The sequence below is a fragment of the Crotalus tigris genome, unplaced genomic scaffold (genome assembly GCF_016545835.1).
Source record: "Crotalus tigris isolate CLP2741 ecotype Arizona unplaced genomic scaffold, ASM1654583v1 scf7180000017604.1628558, whole genome shotgun sequence".
NCBI lineage: Eukaryota > Metazoa > Chordata > Lepidosauria > Squamata > Viperidae > Crotalus > Crotalus tigris.
The window spans coordinates 965,486-982,800 of record NW_024096507.1 but is presented as its reverse complement, the minus strand read 5'-3'; the positions used below and the strand labels follow the sequence as shown (position 1 = coordinate 982,800).

The 17,315-nt window shown below is 35.9% G+C and overlaps 1 protein-coding gene across 6 annotated transcripts in view; it reads right to left on the bottom strand.

Moving 5' to 3' along the window:
* The window catches only part of PDE4D (phosphodiesterase 4D), a 693,804-nt gene that overhangs the window by 571,422 nt on the left and 105,067 nt on the right, over nucleotides 1–17,315 (bottom strand). For 4 of the 6 annotated variants that reach the window (XM_039320056.1, XM_039320050.1, XM_039320072.1 and 1 more), the window contains one exon: nucleotides 11,896–11,999. The exons of 1 other annotated variant lie outside the window; for it this stretch is intronic. In XM_039320056.1, coding sequence (XP_039175990.1) covers nucleotides 11,896–11,937 — 42 coding nt within the window. In that variant the 5' untranslated portion in view covers nucleotides 11,938–11,999. Of the gene's footprint in view, nucleotides 1–11,891; nucleotides 12,002–17,315 lie in introns of those variants that run through there. One more of the 6 variants, XM_039320109.1, reaches the window with a different exon arrangement.

The window sequence follows — 17,315 nt, the reverse complement described above, 5'->3', positions numbered from 1 at the left end:
ATTTTGGGCTCAATTGTAAGTTGTACTGTAAGTTGAAGACTATTTGTACAGCATTCCCCATCCTATCAAATGCCATATGAATTGCAAATATAATACGCTGGTGTTCTACCAATTGTATTGCCTACTTTTATATATATACATACTGGGGAGCCACAGGTTCCCCCTTACTCCTGTCAGCAGAAACCAGGGAGGATATATATCTTATCTGTTGGGTGAGGCACCTGGTCTACCAAATATAAATCAGTCTATTCTGCGTTTTGCTCCAATCTAGGAGCATGTTTTGCAGGCAGACCTCACATACTGCCTGCAAAACATGCTCCTATATTGCCTCACCCAACAGATAAGATATATATCCTCCCTGGTTTCTGCTGACAGGAGTAAAGGGGAACCTGTGGCTCAAAAGGGTAATACAGCTCCCTAACATGCAAGCTGCCCAGGTTCGAATCCCTGAAGGGTGTGACTAGCTGATGAGGGCAAATGAGCCTGAAATAGCTATACTAATCTCCCACTAACTCTTTGTCATCCACAAAAATTTGAATGTGTGTGTGTGTGTGAGAGAGAGAGAGAGAGAGAGAGAGAGAAGTTGTAGGTATCATATTTAAATTTAAATACCTGGCTCATACTTCAATAGAGTATTTATGAACTGCACACATTTAGTACAGCAGTTTATATTCTATATAGTCTCTCTGCCTGAGATTAACATAACTACCAGTGGATGGAAGATTTCACTGCAAGGACTCAAATGTCTGGGAATGATCCCTGTGTTTTTAAATTATGAAAGAATTGGCAAAACCCTCTTTTTCCACACTAGCATTGTTCAAATTGAATTGCTAATTTTCTGTTTATATTTCAGCTCTATTATAAATCATTGATGGATGTTTACTCTATTACACACTCTACTCTATTTTGTTTTAAATTTGACTTAAGCACACACCTGTCAACATTCAAATCAACTGAACAATGGGTCCTTATCTTAGAAGTTATTTTAAAAGGTGCACACAAGCAGTACATTACACTGTATTGCATACCAACAATGATCCAATACCAATTCCATAGCACTTTTTTCTATTCTGTAACTTTTCTGTGCACTTTATGACTTATCTTCCAATTTGTCCATTTCTTGCTCTCTGAATCCCTCTTCCCTTCCTTTCCCCCTCTCTCTTTCCTGTGCCCAGGCTGTAAACTGTACACTCAGTCCTCGGCAACTTTCCAATGCAAAGCCAGTGACAACCACATTCAAATTAAACTTTCTCTGTTCATTTCTGATTTTTCATCTCTCTCTCTCTCTCTCTCTCTCTCTCTCTCTCTCTCTCTCTCTCTCTCTCTCTCTGTGTGTGTGTGTGTGTGTGTGAGAGAGAGAGAGAGAGACAGACAGACAGACAGACAGACAGACAGAGACTCTGTGTGTGTGTGTGTGTCACACAAATGGGATATAAATTAACTTTCCTGGGCATTATTCTATTACTACTTTTGCCTTGGAAATATGAGCAGTGAGGCAAAAACTAGATTCTCCTATGGCACTTGCTACTGCTGCCGCCGCCACCATCTGCCCATGGAGACTGATTGTTCTGTCTCTCCTTTCAAGAGTTCCTGTAGCATAACACCCTCAATTTTTCACACCATTTGACTCCCACTTAACAGCTTCTTCTAGAAGCACGTTTACTAGCATCTGGAACACACAATCGATCTCCAATACCCACAGCCATTCTTTGTGAGCAATAACTCTCTGAAATAGTCTGTCTTTATTTCACTAGTCTGTTTCCCCATTTTTAAACACCCCATATTTCCATGCAGTAATTTCTCAGTTATAAGCTCTCAGCACCAAAATGTTTTGTTTCTTCATTTTTTCACATAAACTGACCTACGTTAATCACAGCCACCTCTCAAATGATTTAAAATTAAGTTTTCGTCCGGGTACCCGGACAATAGCCTGCTTGCTAAAGCCTTGAATTCTTTGTGAAGAGTAACCCTACTATTGTATCTACCCTTACCCCTATCCCAACCCTATTCCCTAACCCCACCCATTACCCATACCAATCCTATCCCTTCCCTACTATAAAACTTAACAAAATATTTTTAAAAAAATAAGTTTTCATTTCACCAGTCCCTTACACTTTCATAAGCTTTCTTCTCAATGTTGCTGAAAAAAATTTTTTGAAGTGAATTTTTTAAAAAAATGTAGCTGAATTGACAAATATTCACTTTTGCTCCATTTCTTTTTTCCCCATTAGGCTTATATAAGGTAGTCTCAATTCATCACAACAAAGTGCTTTGCAACATGGTTCTCTTAATGAGGCAAAGAAGCAACATGCTTTAGGGTTGGTACCTTTGAGCCAGCCTTGACTTCTAGTGCATGGGAAAGTTCCAAATGTATGAGTGAGTCCCAGCAATTTTCTCAGCAATACTGTTAGAAGTGGTCTGTCATTTTCTTCTTCCTAGGGCTCTCTCGATGTAACCGGTCCCTAGTGCCCAAAAGGTTGGGGACCTCTGCCTTAGGCAGGATTAGAATTCATGGTCTTCCAGTTTGTAGCCTAGGGTCTTTAATCATTTCACCCAACTGGCTCCTACAGCCTGGTTAAGCATATACAAAAGCCTCTTCCAGCAATTCCAAGTACTGGTAGAGGCCTCAGAAGTAGAAGATTATATCTTAAAGGCTATCTGGGATTATTTTCAATTTGTAAAAGCTAAGTAAATAGATGGGGACTCTTCCTTTTTTGGTGCCATTTGTGGGCTCAAAATATGTTCTACTGGACTTACTAGGACAGGAAAGGTGTATTCAGCTGAACTTGAGAGGTGGCTAGTGCTTCTTTAAGGAGGGTGTTGTGTTCTCTACCTTGAAGGAGAAATTGATGAAACCGTCTTGAAGATACCATATCTTGTTCTAGCTACTCTAGATACCTATCCCACAGTCTCTAATCTTCCTTTCTAGCGGAAAGTTTTGGACAAAATGTATGTCACTGTATGTTTGTTATTCTTCAGTCCTGAATTTGTCTGTTTATGTGTCTGTGCATTTGTGTGTGAGAATGCACACATGTGTGCCCTTTTTTCTAAGTTATTCTTTACTTCAGTATCCTTGTTTCTTTTCCTAACTCTGGGCTTACCTTATATTGGTTTTCACAGATAAGTTTTGACAAAATCCTCTATGGAACTACTAGGGAAAATGTCAAAAGTCTCAGTTCCTCACAGATGAGTTGAATTACAAAGAGGAACCCAAGCCTGGAAAACTGCAAGAACAGAATTCTTAATAAATGTATAGATTTATGAATGCCATGTATTTGTGTAATGCTTCACTTCTAATATGCTCTTGATTTACTAGATCTCAGTTTAGTAGATTTTGATATAATAGACATATTATTATTCATATATTGTCTGCATTTAAGGTCTATGTTTTCCAAAATATTCCAGACAATTTATGTTATCTCCATCAGTTTTCATCATTTACATTAACACATGGCATTTGTGTCATGACACAATAATACAAATAATAGTATTTGAATTATACAAATTATGTAAATGATGCAAATGATGTATTTCAAGGTTGAATGGGCATTCAGGAATAACTTAATGGTCTCTTAAACTGAAGGTTTGATATAGATAGCCCTCCTGTCAAAGCTCAAGGCAAACCAAACAGAGTTTTGCAGTTAGTGCACACTGATTTAATTGATCCTATGGCGCCCTCTCTAGGAGGAGCTAGGTATGTACTAGTCTTAGTAGATGACTACACCAGATATGGGTTTTGCTATTTATTAAAAATCAAAACAGAAATTCTACAACAGGTCAGGCAATGGATGAACTTTGTAGAGCACAGATATGGCCATAAAGTATGCCAGCTGCAAACAGACAGGGAAACAGAGTTCATGTCTGACAATTTCCAAAAGTGGCTGAGGAACTTAGGCATAAGGCATAGACATACAAACCCATACTCAACAGCAGAAAATGGGGTGGCTGAACAGAGGAATGGCATTTTGAAAACCATGAAAGACTTACTGCTGGCAGATGCAGGAATGAGTAAAACAGGAATGAATAAAACATACTGGAGGAAAGCAATGAAAACAGTAAACTATCTAGTAAACAGGGTATGGAGTGTTACTATCAATGAAACTCTGTATTACCTGTTATATGAAAGGAAACCTTTATTGGCTCACCTAAGGACATTTGGCAGTTATGCCTGGGTGCATATTCCCAAAGCACCATGGTATAGATTCACAGATGGAACAAAGAAGGTTATGATTTCAAGGTCTGCTAGTTTTGCATGCTAACACCAAGGTATTCATGCCAACACATAGCGCTAGTTCTCAGGAAGGAAAGGCTACACAAAGCCCAAGGATGAACAGAATAGCAGGTAGGAAATAATAGGAATAAAAGAGGATAGACCTGAGGTAAAGAGAGAAGTAACAGAAACACAGGAACAGATGATACCGAGGAGATCTGAACGTAACAATAAAGGCGTACCTCCTGATCGGTTCTCAGCAAGTGGGGTTAGAGCGTATAGTGAAGCCCGTAATTACCAAGAGATGTTATCATTGTCTAAAGTAGAACAGGATAAATGGAAGGAGGCTATGGACAGAGAAATAGAGTCTATGAATGTGCATCAGATGTTTACCCTTATGAGATTAACAGAAAGACAATGTTGCATGTATAAAGATGGCAACGGGAGAATGTATCAGAAGCAGAAGCAAACAAGTAGACATAAAATATTTTAATGTCAGAGAGGCTGTAAAGGATAAACTGATAAAGTTATAGCATTGTTCCACTGATAACAATATACCGATAGGTTGACTAAGCCTTTAAATGCAGGCAAGCATCAAGAATGTGTAAAAGCATTTGGGTTAACAACTGTTTAGCTTTAAATGGAAGGAGTATCAAGGTAATGATTTAAAAGCTAACCAGCTAATGTAATGTAAGATGTATGATGTAATGTTGGGAATGACTCAGCAGGGTCTATGTCCCTTTAAGAGCCAGCTTGGTTTGTATCTCTTTAAGAGCCTTGTATAAAAGGGAAGGCTCCGCAGAAATGTGCTCTTTCGTTTTCCTGCTTTAACTGCTGTGTGTTGGAGCCTGCTGTATTAACATGTGTATGTATATTGTTCCTGTATATCGTAGATAGTATAACATAAACCACCATTTAATATAGACCAGTTTACTGTGTTTACTCTTGGGTTATCTCAGCACAATAAGACTGTGCATGCTCTGATACCTCAACTTATAACCATTTGCTTAGTGACTGTTCAAAGTTACAATGGCACTGAGAAAAGTGACTTATGACCATTTTCTACACTTACAACCATTGCAGCATCCCCATGCTCACATGATCAAAATTTGGATGCTTGTCAACTAGTTCATATTTATCACAGTTGCAGTGTCCCAGGGTCATGTGATCACCTTTTGTGATCTTCTGACAAGCAAAATTAATGGGAAAGCCAGATTCACTTAACAACCATGTTACTTACTTATCAACTGCAACAATTCACTTGGTACGAAAAGTCACAAAATGGGGCAAAATTCACTTCACAACTGTCTCACTTAGCAACAGAAACTTTGAGCTCAATTGCGGTCATAAGTTGAGGAGTATCTGTACTGTATTTCAAATTCCTTATATGTTTTAACGTCCAGTCCGCTAATCATCTTTGTTGCTCCTCTCTGTACTCTTTCTAGAGTCTCAACATCTTTTTTACATCATGGTGACCAAAACTGGATGCAGTATTTCAAGTGTGGCCTTCCAGGTATCTTGACCTCAAGTTGTTTTGAGTCATATATATATTTTTGAAAAACAGAATCTTGAATCTGGATCAATAGTCAGCTGACATCCAGAAATGTCATTAGCTTTGGGTAATGAAGCTCTTTAGGATGAAGAAAACTGGCAGTTGTCCTGAGCTTCATTATCTGTAGAGAAATTGCAGGAAGCCAAGATCATGGCTGGAGCTACAGTAAACTACAATTTGTAGTATTTAAAATTTTTTAAAAAACAGTCTGGTTTTGGTTTGTTTTGGGAGTTCAAGAGATAAAAATAAAATGAGAAAGAAAAACGTTGATTGCCAGTTGCATTCAACTGATCTGGTCCAGCGTGATGCATAAATGCAACAATAGCATCCACAGAAAAAGCAAATATTGATTTGAAAAACAGCAAAGGAAAGGAAGAAGATAAAATATTATATGGAGGTGCTTCTGGGATCTTTGATTTTCTAAAAAAATTCCATGCACATCTGTTTGGCTTTCACTCTGATCATTTTCCACCAATTCTGATTTGACTGTTTCCTGCTCGGTGATTAATTACTTGACAGTTGACAAAAGAGCCTGGAACTTTCTATCTCAGCAGAAGCACCTATTGATTTAATTTGCAAGTTTGTATTGGAGAGAAATTTAGCTTTCAGAACACTGTTTCCCAATCAGTTTCCCATATCCCAATGCCTTTTCTACTAAGTCTTTTATTCCCAGTATACAAATAATCATATGTGTGATGTGTATTTTTTTTTAATTTATAGATCCAGGATAGGTCAGATGAAGGAACTATAAGCAGATAGCTTGCTTGTAGTAGCCAACTATAAAGCCTCCAGTTAATATTATCTTGGCATTCACACAGCATTTCATGAGGGAGGAACAATGTCACGGCCCTTGTGCTGTTGTGGTTTAGTAGAATTTGCTTAATCACTTGTGTCTATAATTTATTTGTGTGTTAGTCACAGATGAGTAAAAATATATACTTCTGATTAAGATCTATACAGTTGGGGGGGGTTTACGTACCACATGCATCTTTTTAACATTCTTGTCTGTTATTCTTAACTCATTATGGAGTCAGAAATACATAAAGATATGCTGGAAGAATATTGAGAGAATGTGGCAACTGAAGCCACAACATTTGAGGGAAATGTTTTCTAAAATGTTAAGACTGACAGCTTAGATTTTGCATGTAGATGAAGAAGTTACAATTTTATGAGGAAACTGATAAGAGAAATATCCATGTATTATATGAAACATTTGAAAATTTTATCTGAAATGATATAGGGTTTCCTGCAGGGATATGGACTAGAAGACTTCCAAGGTCCCCTCCAACTTTATTATTATTGTTGTTGTTGTTATTATATACAGGACTATAATTAGGACAAATATCCTGTATGAGATCTATAGGCTTTTTGACAAGAAAACAAAGTGAAGGACAAAATAGAGTTTGAAATTTATTTGGTTTAAAACTTTTAGCACAGACTCATGAATTCAAAATGTTATATTATTCTTTCATCAAGGTCTGTAATGTGTGTGGAATAAGATGAGAGGGGATAAGAATAAATTTATGAGAAAAATTGTTTTAACTTTAAAACAAAGAATTGATGCAAATAGAATTGACACACTGACTGTAAATTAAAGCCCAAGGTTCAGGAAAATGAACAAATTCACAGTAAAAGTTAATTTTCTGCAGATTCCACTATCCAAAAGAATAATCAAACAAGTTACAATTATTGAAATGTGGTATTATGACCAAAAGAGCTTAACTAAAATAATGAAAAATAAAGCAGAAAATGTAGAATACAGTATATGATCATTTTGCAGTGATGTGCAAAATAATAAAAAGTTACAAATACAAAATATATTGAAGGAAGAATCTTTTATTGTAATGTTGTGTTCAGAATAAAAGAAATTATTTATTTGCTTATTAACTATTGTAAGCAATAAAATGATTCAGAATCATGATTCTTTCATGTTTATAATACTTTACAGGCTGAATCTTTGAAAAACTGAAATGTTAAGAAAGTTACTTATTTGGAGAAAACACTGCAGGTTTTAGGGAAGTCTGTACTGGTTTGTAAACATAAGGAACAAATTAATAAAGTTAAGAGTTCCAAGAATTTGATCTTGAAGCTAAAATTTTCAGACAACTTATACCAGTGACTGATTTAAATCTTATTAGTTCATATAACATAAAATCTTGTAATAGAGCAATCCACAGGTATCTCCTGACAGTTGTGTCTCTAGAATGGTTTCAGTTGCACTGAGAATAATATTTGAAAAGAACTACAATGAATGAAACAATAGGGATTAAACCAAAAGTAGAGAATCTCATAGAATCAGTAAATTTTATAATGCTAATGGGAAAATGGGAGCCAGGGTGGTGTATTGGTTAATGAAAATGAGAGACTCTGAGTTCTTAGGCACAAAGCTAGCTGGATGACCTTGGCCAATCACTCTCCCTCAGCCCTAAGACTGAGCAAATCACTTCTGAAAAGTTGCCAAGAAAACTGCAGGGATTTGTCCAGTCAGTTGCCAGGAATCAAAAACTGACTCAGAGGTATGCCCTCCCCCAAAAGAAAACAAATGTGAATTTATCTGGATTTGAGCAATTTTAATTAAACTACTTTGACATTTTCAATTGCCAATTATTGATAAAATTACTGTAGAAGAAGAGGCAGAATCTGGGCCAGAGTCAAAAGAGGAATCAGTCGGGAGTTGTTACATACCCATAAGTGATCCAAGTCCAGTCCCCCCCCCCTTGAATTCCATTAACTCTTATCTAGTACCAATTTAGTGCTGACCATTAGTTGACTTGACTTTGTGTATAGGCCTCAGCAATAAATCTTAACTGGAATTTAATGTATGGTCCTGATTCTTTGCGTCTGACAATTACTAGTAATTTAATAACTAGAACTGGAAGCTAATTATGGATTTTGGCAGATTTCATTATATGAAAGTAATTAGGGGCATTTATTTTACAACGACAGATTTAAGCAATTATTGCTGGACATTTCTTTTACACTTCAAAAGAGGAATTTGAATCAGGCTGATTTTACAGGACATGTAATAATGCTATTTAGCTATCTTCTGATATAAAATTGAAGGATGTCAAAGTTGTATTGTTGGAAGATAAAATTAGGCAGTATATTGTTCTGGATATAACCCTTGAGAGTGAGTCATAGATTAAATTGTAATTTCATACAGAAATCTGGACCCTGAACAACACTTGCCACAAATTCTCAAGACCCAGCTTTCTCAAGAACTACAGCAACAGCTTACAAAAACCCATGTGTAGATAAAGGAAAGGAAATCAACTAAATCTCAATTCCCTGCTCTAAAATTTATTAAAATTCTCCTCTGATTTAAAAAAAGAACATATCTGTAGTTGGTTTGCTTTTTTCTTTTTTTAGAGCCAGTCTAATTAAATTAAAAAATATAATAACTAGAGCACATTTTTTTCTTGATCCATTTATAATTATTTAAAGACCAATAGTATTTTAAAAATTGCATGCTTCCCTTCATTTTAAGATGACTGAAAATATCACACTAGGCTTAAAGCTAGTTATGCTTCTGTTCTACTATTTATATCACTATGAGTGTACAAAAGAAAGGGAGATAATTTTTAAGTAAAATGAACATTCTAGCCAGCATAGCTTTTATATTTGTCAACAGAACTACCTTCAAAGCAGGCTTTCTGCCTTTCAGACACAATAGGTCACTGCTAAATCCAATGGTCCTGTACTATTTTACTTCACTGGAAAGATGGAGAATCAAAGTATAATATTAGGATAAAAGATGGCTAATCTGGGGGTGGAAGGATGGATGTGTTCTATGCTAATTCAGTAATCCCATGCATTTCTTATTTGTTTTATACCTTTCACCTATGGTAGTTGTACTTTTTTTCCCTTTTGGAGGTTTTACAAAGCCCAAACTTCTTTCTGAAGCATTTCAAATATTTAAATCTGAATGACAAATTATTATTGCATGGAAAGCTGAGATGAACTTCACATCATTTGGTATTAACTCAGGTTAATTGGAGAGTGAAATATTTAATTCAAAGAAAATAAGCACCCTTGTAGCTTGCAGTTTTCATCTGGTGGACAGCAACTTCCAATTGAAACTGTTATTAAATCAATGTGATCTTTGAATAATTTTGGCAGTCTTCTACAAGAGATTTTCTATACTTTTAAATGTTCATTTCCCATTTCCTCAGCTAAAGATGAAGTCAGATTAATAAATCTCCTTCTGGATTTCAATCACTTTCTTTGCTTTGGCTGAAATCATGACTTGGTGTTCTGCCCAACCTAAATTTACCATGACTTCCAGTAGATTCCCCTGATTCTTTATCCCTCTTGGATCAATTAAAAAGAAAGAAAAAGAAAACACCAAACTTCATTATTTTGCCAGTCTCTTAGAACAGAAAGAAAAAGTTCTGGGCCTGGTTTCTGTTTTTGTTCTGCAGTTTTAATTTTTTAATTGTTTTTCTATTTATCTTTTTTATGATTTGTAAGCTGCCCAGAGTACCTTATTGGAGAAATGGGGGGAATGAATGAATGAATGAATTTGAATGAATTCGAATGAATGAATGAATGAATTTGCGTCATTTTGAAAGAAAAAGAAAAAAATCCAGGTCCTTCTTTGTCCTGTTCTATCAACAAACCTGGAGGAAGAAAAGCCCAACATTTTATCTCTCCATAAATGGCAACAGAAAGTAGTAATTAGTGGCCTGAGTGGAAGGGATGTTCCTACTACAGATGCAGTAGCCACGTGGAATGTAAGGAATTGAAATGCATCACACACATGGGACAGTGTGACTTGAGCTACCATAAAATGGAAAACTCTACTTTTGAAGCAGAAAAAGACAGAAAACAGAGGTCAGAGACTTCATTTGTGGCAAGAATGGGTGGGATGAAGGTAATGCCATGTGTCTCCTTCTTGGATGAGTGGCACATGATGGAAATGTAAAACTGTTCTACAGTTTCCCAAGAAACTGGGCTGTAACATAAATACAGCCCCCCCTTTCTTTAACACACATACTCCCTTCCTATAGCTTTGTAACATAATTTAAGCAGCCCATTTCACTGTCAATTATTACCACTTCATTTATAAGCATCAGCATATTGTGCAAAACCAGCACGGTTCAACCCGTCAACACTAACCACTGTGGCACTCTGGGCTCAAAGCCATATCAGCTAGGCACACACTTTCAAGCACTTGCCTCTTCTGAACTGTGTAGTGTCATTTCTAAAGGGCAGGAGAGAAAAAGCTAAACTGTAAAGTGTTTTTCATGGTTGTCTTCACATAACATTAGCAAACAAATGAACATTAAAGCAGAACCAATAGACTTGGTGTAGTTTTTATGTATGTAAACTTCCTGGCTACTTGTCAGTCAGAACACACATTTCTTCCTTATGGATAATGCATAGACTGTGACATCCTATGAAATCAGAAAAGGGACATGAGAATGAAATCCTAGAATTGCAACACCACTTCTAAGCCAGTAAATATCTCCACAATGGAAAAAAGGACAGAAAGATGGAAGGAAGGAAAGAAGGGAGAGAGGGAGGGAGGGAGGATGGATCACATCACCATTTGCCAAAATAATAATTCTCATTAATAGTCATTTATGTTACTATTAATTAACACTACATAGACAGGTCATGCTCCCACAACAAATATAATTATTAGAGTAACACTTGAAACTGAACAGAAACTAGTGCAGAATCCCTAATTCTGTCATTGGGATTTTCTGATACCTTGCTTTAGTCTTGTTTTTTCAAAGGCACATTTTAATAATCAGATAGGATAAATTCATAAAGAAAAAATATATTATAGAAATGTTCAGATCACTTCTAGGCTCAAAAACTGCTGTAACTAGCTATGCTTCCTTTGCTTTTGATTGCTGCAATACTCTATTCATTTTAATTATTGATGGCTATCCTGAATAGTATGTAGCTACAAAGAGGCAATTGTACAGATTCAGAAAACTAAATGAAAAAGAGAAAGAGAAAAAAAAACATTCTTGTGGATATCTTATTGATAAAAAGACAAAGTTTGAATTCATCAAAACTGCGTAAACAATGTTATTAATGCAAGCACACAAACCTAGTTAAGAAGAAATACAGTGATTGAACCCATAAAGACAAAGGGAGGATTACACATCCACTTACTTACACTTTTACTTCTGACAGATAAAGAGTTTGTATCCCTGCTCATGATGCTGCAGTTGCTGATCTGGCTGAGATTTTAGCAGCAGTTCCAACAAGAGCAAATGTCACCTAATGCAAAGAAAATATACTGTTATAGTTTCACATAACCGTTCAAGATACTGTGTTGCTGAACTCCTGTGTTCTTCTAACAAAGGGCTTTTTAAAGGTGGATGTTATACTACCGTTCCCATCATCCTGAGCAATATGAATTTCTAATGGATCAGTCAAATGAAACAAAGCGCTGTATTAACTTGGCATCAAGCGCTTTCTGAGATAGCATACCAACACTCTCCAAACAAATTAGATGAGTGTTTTCAATTTGAGAATGTGCCTATATATTTTTGCCTATATATGAACTTTAGCACAATGCTATATACCATGCATTACTTAGAAGTACATTCCAATTCTCTGAATCAGTATTAGTAATTTGTACTTGTAAAATATATGTAAAATATCTTCCCGGGGGATGGTAAATCTATTTGGTAAAAGAGAATGCAAGCAGGATTTAAATCTGTAATACAAGACTACTGAATGTCTGAAGATGAAACATATATTTAAAAATAAAGAATTAAAACAGTTAGAACTGCAAATGTAAATGGGTTTTGGTTCCAAATAAATGGATATGGGATTGTGGTGTTCTTCAAACATTTTTTGACATTTGGATAAACACTCAGCCTTAAAGCTGAGGACATTCTTTTTCAACTGATAAACAGAAAGATTTAAGCATTGTTTATGGTTTATAAACCATACATTTTAAGTTATACATGGGTAGCATTCATATCAGGTACTGACTCTCTTTCTGATAAACACACACACACACACACACACAGAGGAGAGAGAGACAGAGACAGAGACAGAAACACACTTGCATTCCTTTGAATGAAGTTTGATGCACCATATTTATTCAACAGTGATGCACTGAACAGTTTCAATTGTCCCCTCTTGTTATCATTCTGAAAGAGATTAGTAAGGATATCTCAAAGGTGCTTTTTCAAAACATGGGACAACCATGACCTGGATGACTGAGAATCTCCATAGACATTAATGAGGATAATTAATTTGGCTCCATTTTTGGAGTGTGATTTTCAGCATATTATTCAAAGACCAAATGCAGTTTTGAGTCTAAAAGAGGCTGTGCAACAAACCCAGACAAGCATCTCTTTTCATTTCAAATAGCAGAGAAAATCCATTCTATTGTTTGGCTAACTTTTACGGTACATCAAAATTGTGTGACACGGAGCCAAAAGGCCCATCTAAAACAATTATCTCAAGTTACTGTAAAAGATGTACAGCAAGCAAGATTGGCTAATTATTTGTATGTCAGTAAATAATTCATCCATATATTAAATCCAATATTTAAGGTTACAGAAAGGATGCTGTTTTCAAATGTAAATCTTAAAGTATAACCTTTCTGCAGCAAGAAGGAAAAAAATTGATTCAAATAGCTCAATATGTTTGGTCTGAATCATCCATTGATCAGCACTGGATTGGCAAAATGTAATATTTGCTTTTTTAAAAACACAACTGGAAATGCTGTTTACAGATGTTTGATTTTTCAAACACATCAGAAGCAAGCTTAAAAGGTGATAGAAACATTCACAGCATCCCTGCTGATAAAAACTATCACTGAGAAAATCATATTTATGTGCAATATATGGCTACAAAGCAGTTTAGGAAATATATGAACCTACATGATTCTGATAATGTTATGAGCTAGCAATAAGAACTAAAGGCATATGGAAATTACAGCCTATTAGCAGCAGGTAGTAAAGACCAGCATCAGAATCAGGACTTAATTGTTTTAAGGAAAAAGTGAATCTGTATATTGGATTTTCTTCTGAAATGTAATGTGAAGAGAATAAATATAATCCAAACAATAGTCTAAAGGATAGACATATTGTTACATTAATTATAATTTTAATATCAGGTTTCAGCCAGTTGCTTACTTGGCACATTCTGGTGTATCTGAGGAAAAACTAAGGTTTATAAGAAAGATATTTTGGGTTCATTTTGTGAGATAGTGATGAGACATTTCTGAAAATGGTTTGGTCAAATTTGAGGAAAACTGTGGGTTTCATTCTGTCTACTGGATTTTTGTTTGTTACGGATTGTATATATATCCTTCTTTTTGTCTGCACTTTCAAAGAGAGTCTCCTTTAATGTTATTCCAGCAGGAGGAACTCTACGAGGTAGGTTGATGATCAGTCAAGTCATTGAGGTGCCATAAGACATACACTTTATTGAATATACATTCGACACTGAAGAAGCAAAATCAACTCTAATTTTCCCATACAAAAATCTGGTTTGTTAACAATAGCTTTTCATAACCCCCACCCACTAAATGTTCACGTTGCCCAATTACATCTCTTTGGTTTGCTATGGGAACGATCCACTTCTCCATCAGACACCTGCTTTTGTGACCTTGGGTTTCACGGTCTGTGGATGGCTTCTTGAAACTCCCATTTCTTTCCCAGGTTCTCCCTCCCCCTGGTTGCTATGGCAAGTTGAGTAGCGACAGAGATTAGCAAGCATCTTCAAGCTTGACACTCACAACTGAGAAGGGACTATACATAGATCTCTTTAACTTTTTAATCACTTACTACTACATCAATTGTCATACTCAAATGTTTGCAAATTTTCTTTTGGCACAACTTATAAACACTTTTTATTTTTTCATCTGAAAAATAGCAGGAAATTACACTTCTGTTTCTTGACAGTTTCCTAGTGCCTCTCAACACTGTGATTTCTGGGGCCTAATAGGGAAACAAAAAAGTCTGAGAATAAATTGTTCACACTTTTCTTAACTAAACAACAGAAGAATATTGTTGGCCAAGGAGAACAGTAATAGAAGGCGAATGTATGAATGAGGCCACAGAGTGGGTGATGTTACTTATAACAGTGTTACCTTAGTAGATATGGGACAGAACATGTAGCTAAGATTATTAAACTTAATCCCAACACTTTTGGTTGTAGATAGAGTTTGAGTTCTATCTCTATAGTAAACAAATCTACATTGACAGTAGCCAATATAATGTGATCTGTCTCATAACTTACAAGGTATCTGTACATTGGGAGTAAAAGACCTTGCTATACAAATAAGTATAGCAGCAGTAACAATAGCGTCAACAGTAGTCTTAACTTTTATTTAGTGAAATGATATTTAATGACTCAATAATTATTTCTCAATTTCTGGCTTGGGATTCTGATGACTTCTGTGAGTACACTTTTGTCACTTCAATGAAGAAAAAGAAATTTATCCCAATTTTATTTGCCAGAAGATTCCTGCCCCTTTTATTATAAAGATAATAGCTAAAATATGGTATTCTAGGCAGGCTTTTAAAAGTGTTTACTCTAGAGAAATCTTCTTTATATTCTTGTCATATTCTATTGATAGTCAAGGTCAAATTGTTAAGCCAGGCACAAGGACTATCACGGCAACATTTTTATGCCAAAGATGCAGAGTGTTTTATTTGATGTTCTAGGAAATAAATAGGTATGTTATGCATTTAAATTATGTCTCAAATAGAGCCATGGTGTTGCTTTTTTAAAATAACAATTGAAAATGGTCATGAAGGAAGACGGCTGCTTATATGCTTCAGAAACTAAGCATGAAATTGTTCATCTATTATGAACAGAGGCCAGACTGAAAGCAGTTTAAGGATGCTTTTATCAACTTCGTTTAGGGCAAAGTTTATTTGACAACTGAATAATAAAAAAATAGATCTCCACTCTTAGTACAAGAGCTGCTTATGGCTTCTCCAGGCAAAAGGTCACATCTCATTATCTTACTGTTGAATTTTTATTGTACAGGATATGTGCTTCATGTTAATATGTATTTACAATCTCTGAGCAGCTTTTTTTCACCACAGGGAAAATCAAGGAAATTGCCACATATAAAATGTTAATTATTATAATTTATATAATCTTAATTTAAAAGGGGGGCAGAAAAGAAAGGAAAAATCCAATGTATTGCATTAAGGAAATTATTTTATAAAGAAAAAGAAAGAAGAAAGGAAAGGCGAAAGGACCAAAACTAGAACCATAAAAGACAGACTAAGAATTAAAATTAAAATAGGCAAGAAAATGGTAAGAGAATACCTGTCCACTCTATATGACCAGGATTTGACAGATTATATCCATGAGTTCTGAAGGAGCTGGTAGATGTCATTTCAGAACCACTGGACTATATCTTTCAAAGTACTTCCAGGGAAGTACCACAGGACTGAAAAAGAGCTGATATAGTTCCCATCTTCAAAAAAAGGTGGGGGGAACAGATCCAGGAAACTACAGACCGATCAGCCTAACATCAATACCTGAAAAAATACTAGAAAAGATAATCGAGGCAGCAGATCTGTGAACATCTAGAACCTGTGTCAAACTCACCACGCTACATGATGTGTCACGAAGTATTGTGACTCTTTTTGCATTGCCGGCAATGGAGTAGACGCAGCTTTGGTATGATGAAACCGGCCTGCGGGCCAGCAGTTTGACACCCCTGACCTAAAAGCAAGCGAAGTTATAACCAGAAGCCAACATGGGTTTGTCAAAAACAGATCATGCCAAACAAATCTTATTTCATTCTTTGACAAAGTGACTAAATTAGTGGACCAATGAAATGCTGTGGCCCTAGTATACTTGGATCTCAGTAAGGCATTTGACAAAGTAGACCACAACCTACTTCTTGGTAAACTAGAAAAATGTGATATAGACAGCATCACCATCAGATGTGTAGTTTTCAATGGAACTACTTCTACATGGAGGGAAGTAAACAATGGGGTAACCCAAGGTTCTCTTTTAGGTGCAGTACTCATCAATATCTTCATGAACAATTTAGAAGAGGGAACAGAAGGGGAACTCATCAAATCTGCAGACAATATCAAACTTGCAAGAGTAGCCAACATCCCAGAAGATAGGATCAAGATCCAGATGGATCTCAACAGACTTGAACAGTGGGCCCTATCTAACAAAATAAACTCAATGTAGAAGAAAGTAAGGTTTTACACTTAGGCAAGAAAAACCAAATGTACAGGTACAGATTAGATGAAGCTTGGCTCAATATCAGTAACTGCAAGAGGGATCTTGGAATCCTAGTGGACAATCACTTAAATATAAGCCAGTAATGTCCTGCAGCCACCAAAAAAGCCAATACAATCCTAGGCTGCATTAACAGAGAGATAGAAGAAACCGTAATTTTGAAATTTATCTTTCAAATGGACAGTAAGTTGTGCCTTTCATCTCTTAATCACCTTTAATGACTATTAATCTTTACTACATTAAGTTAAAAGAGGCTCTCTTTAGTCATAGCCTGCTATGCCTTTTTGAAGACCTGCACCATTTTGGGAATTTCTTTAGTGTTAAACAACAAGGAAAAAGGCTGCTAAGGCA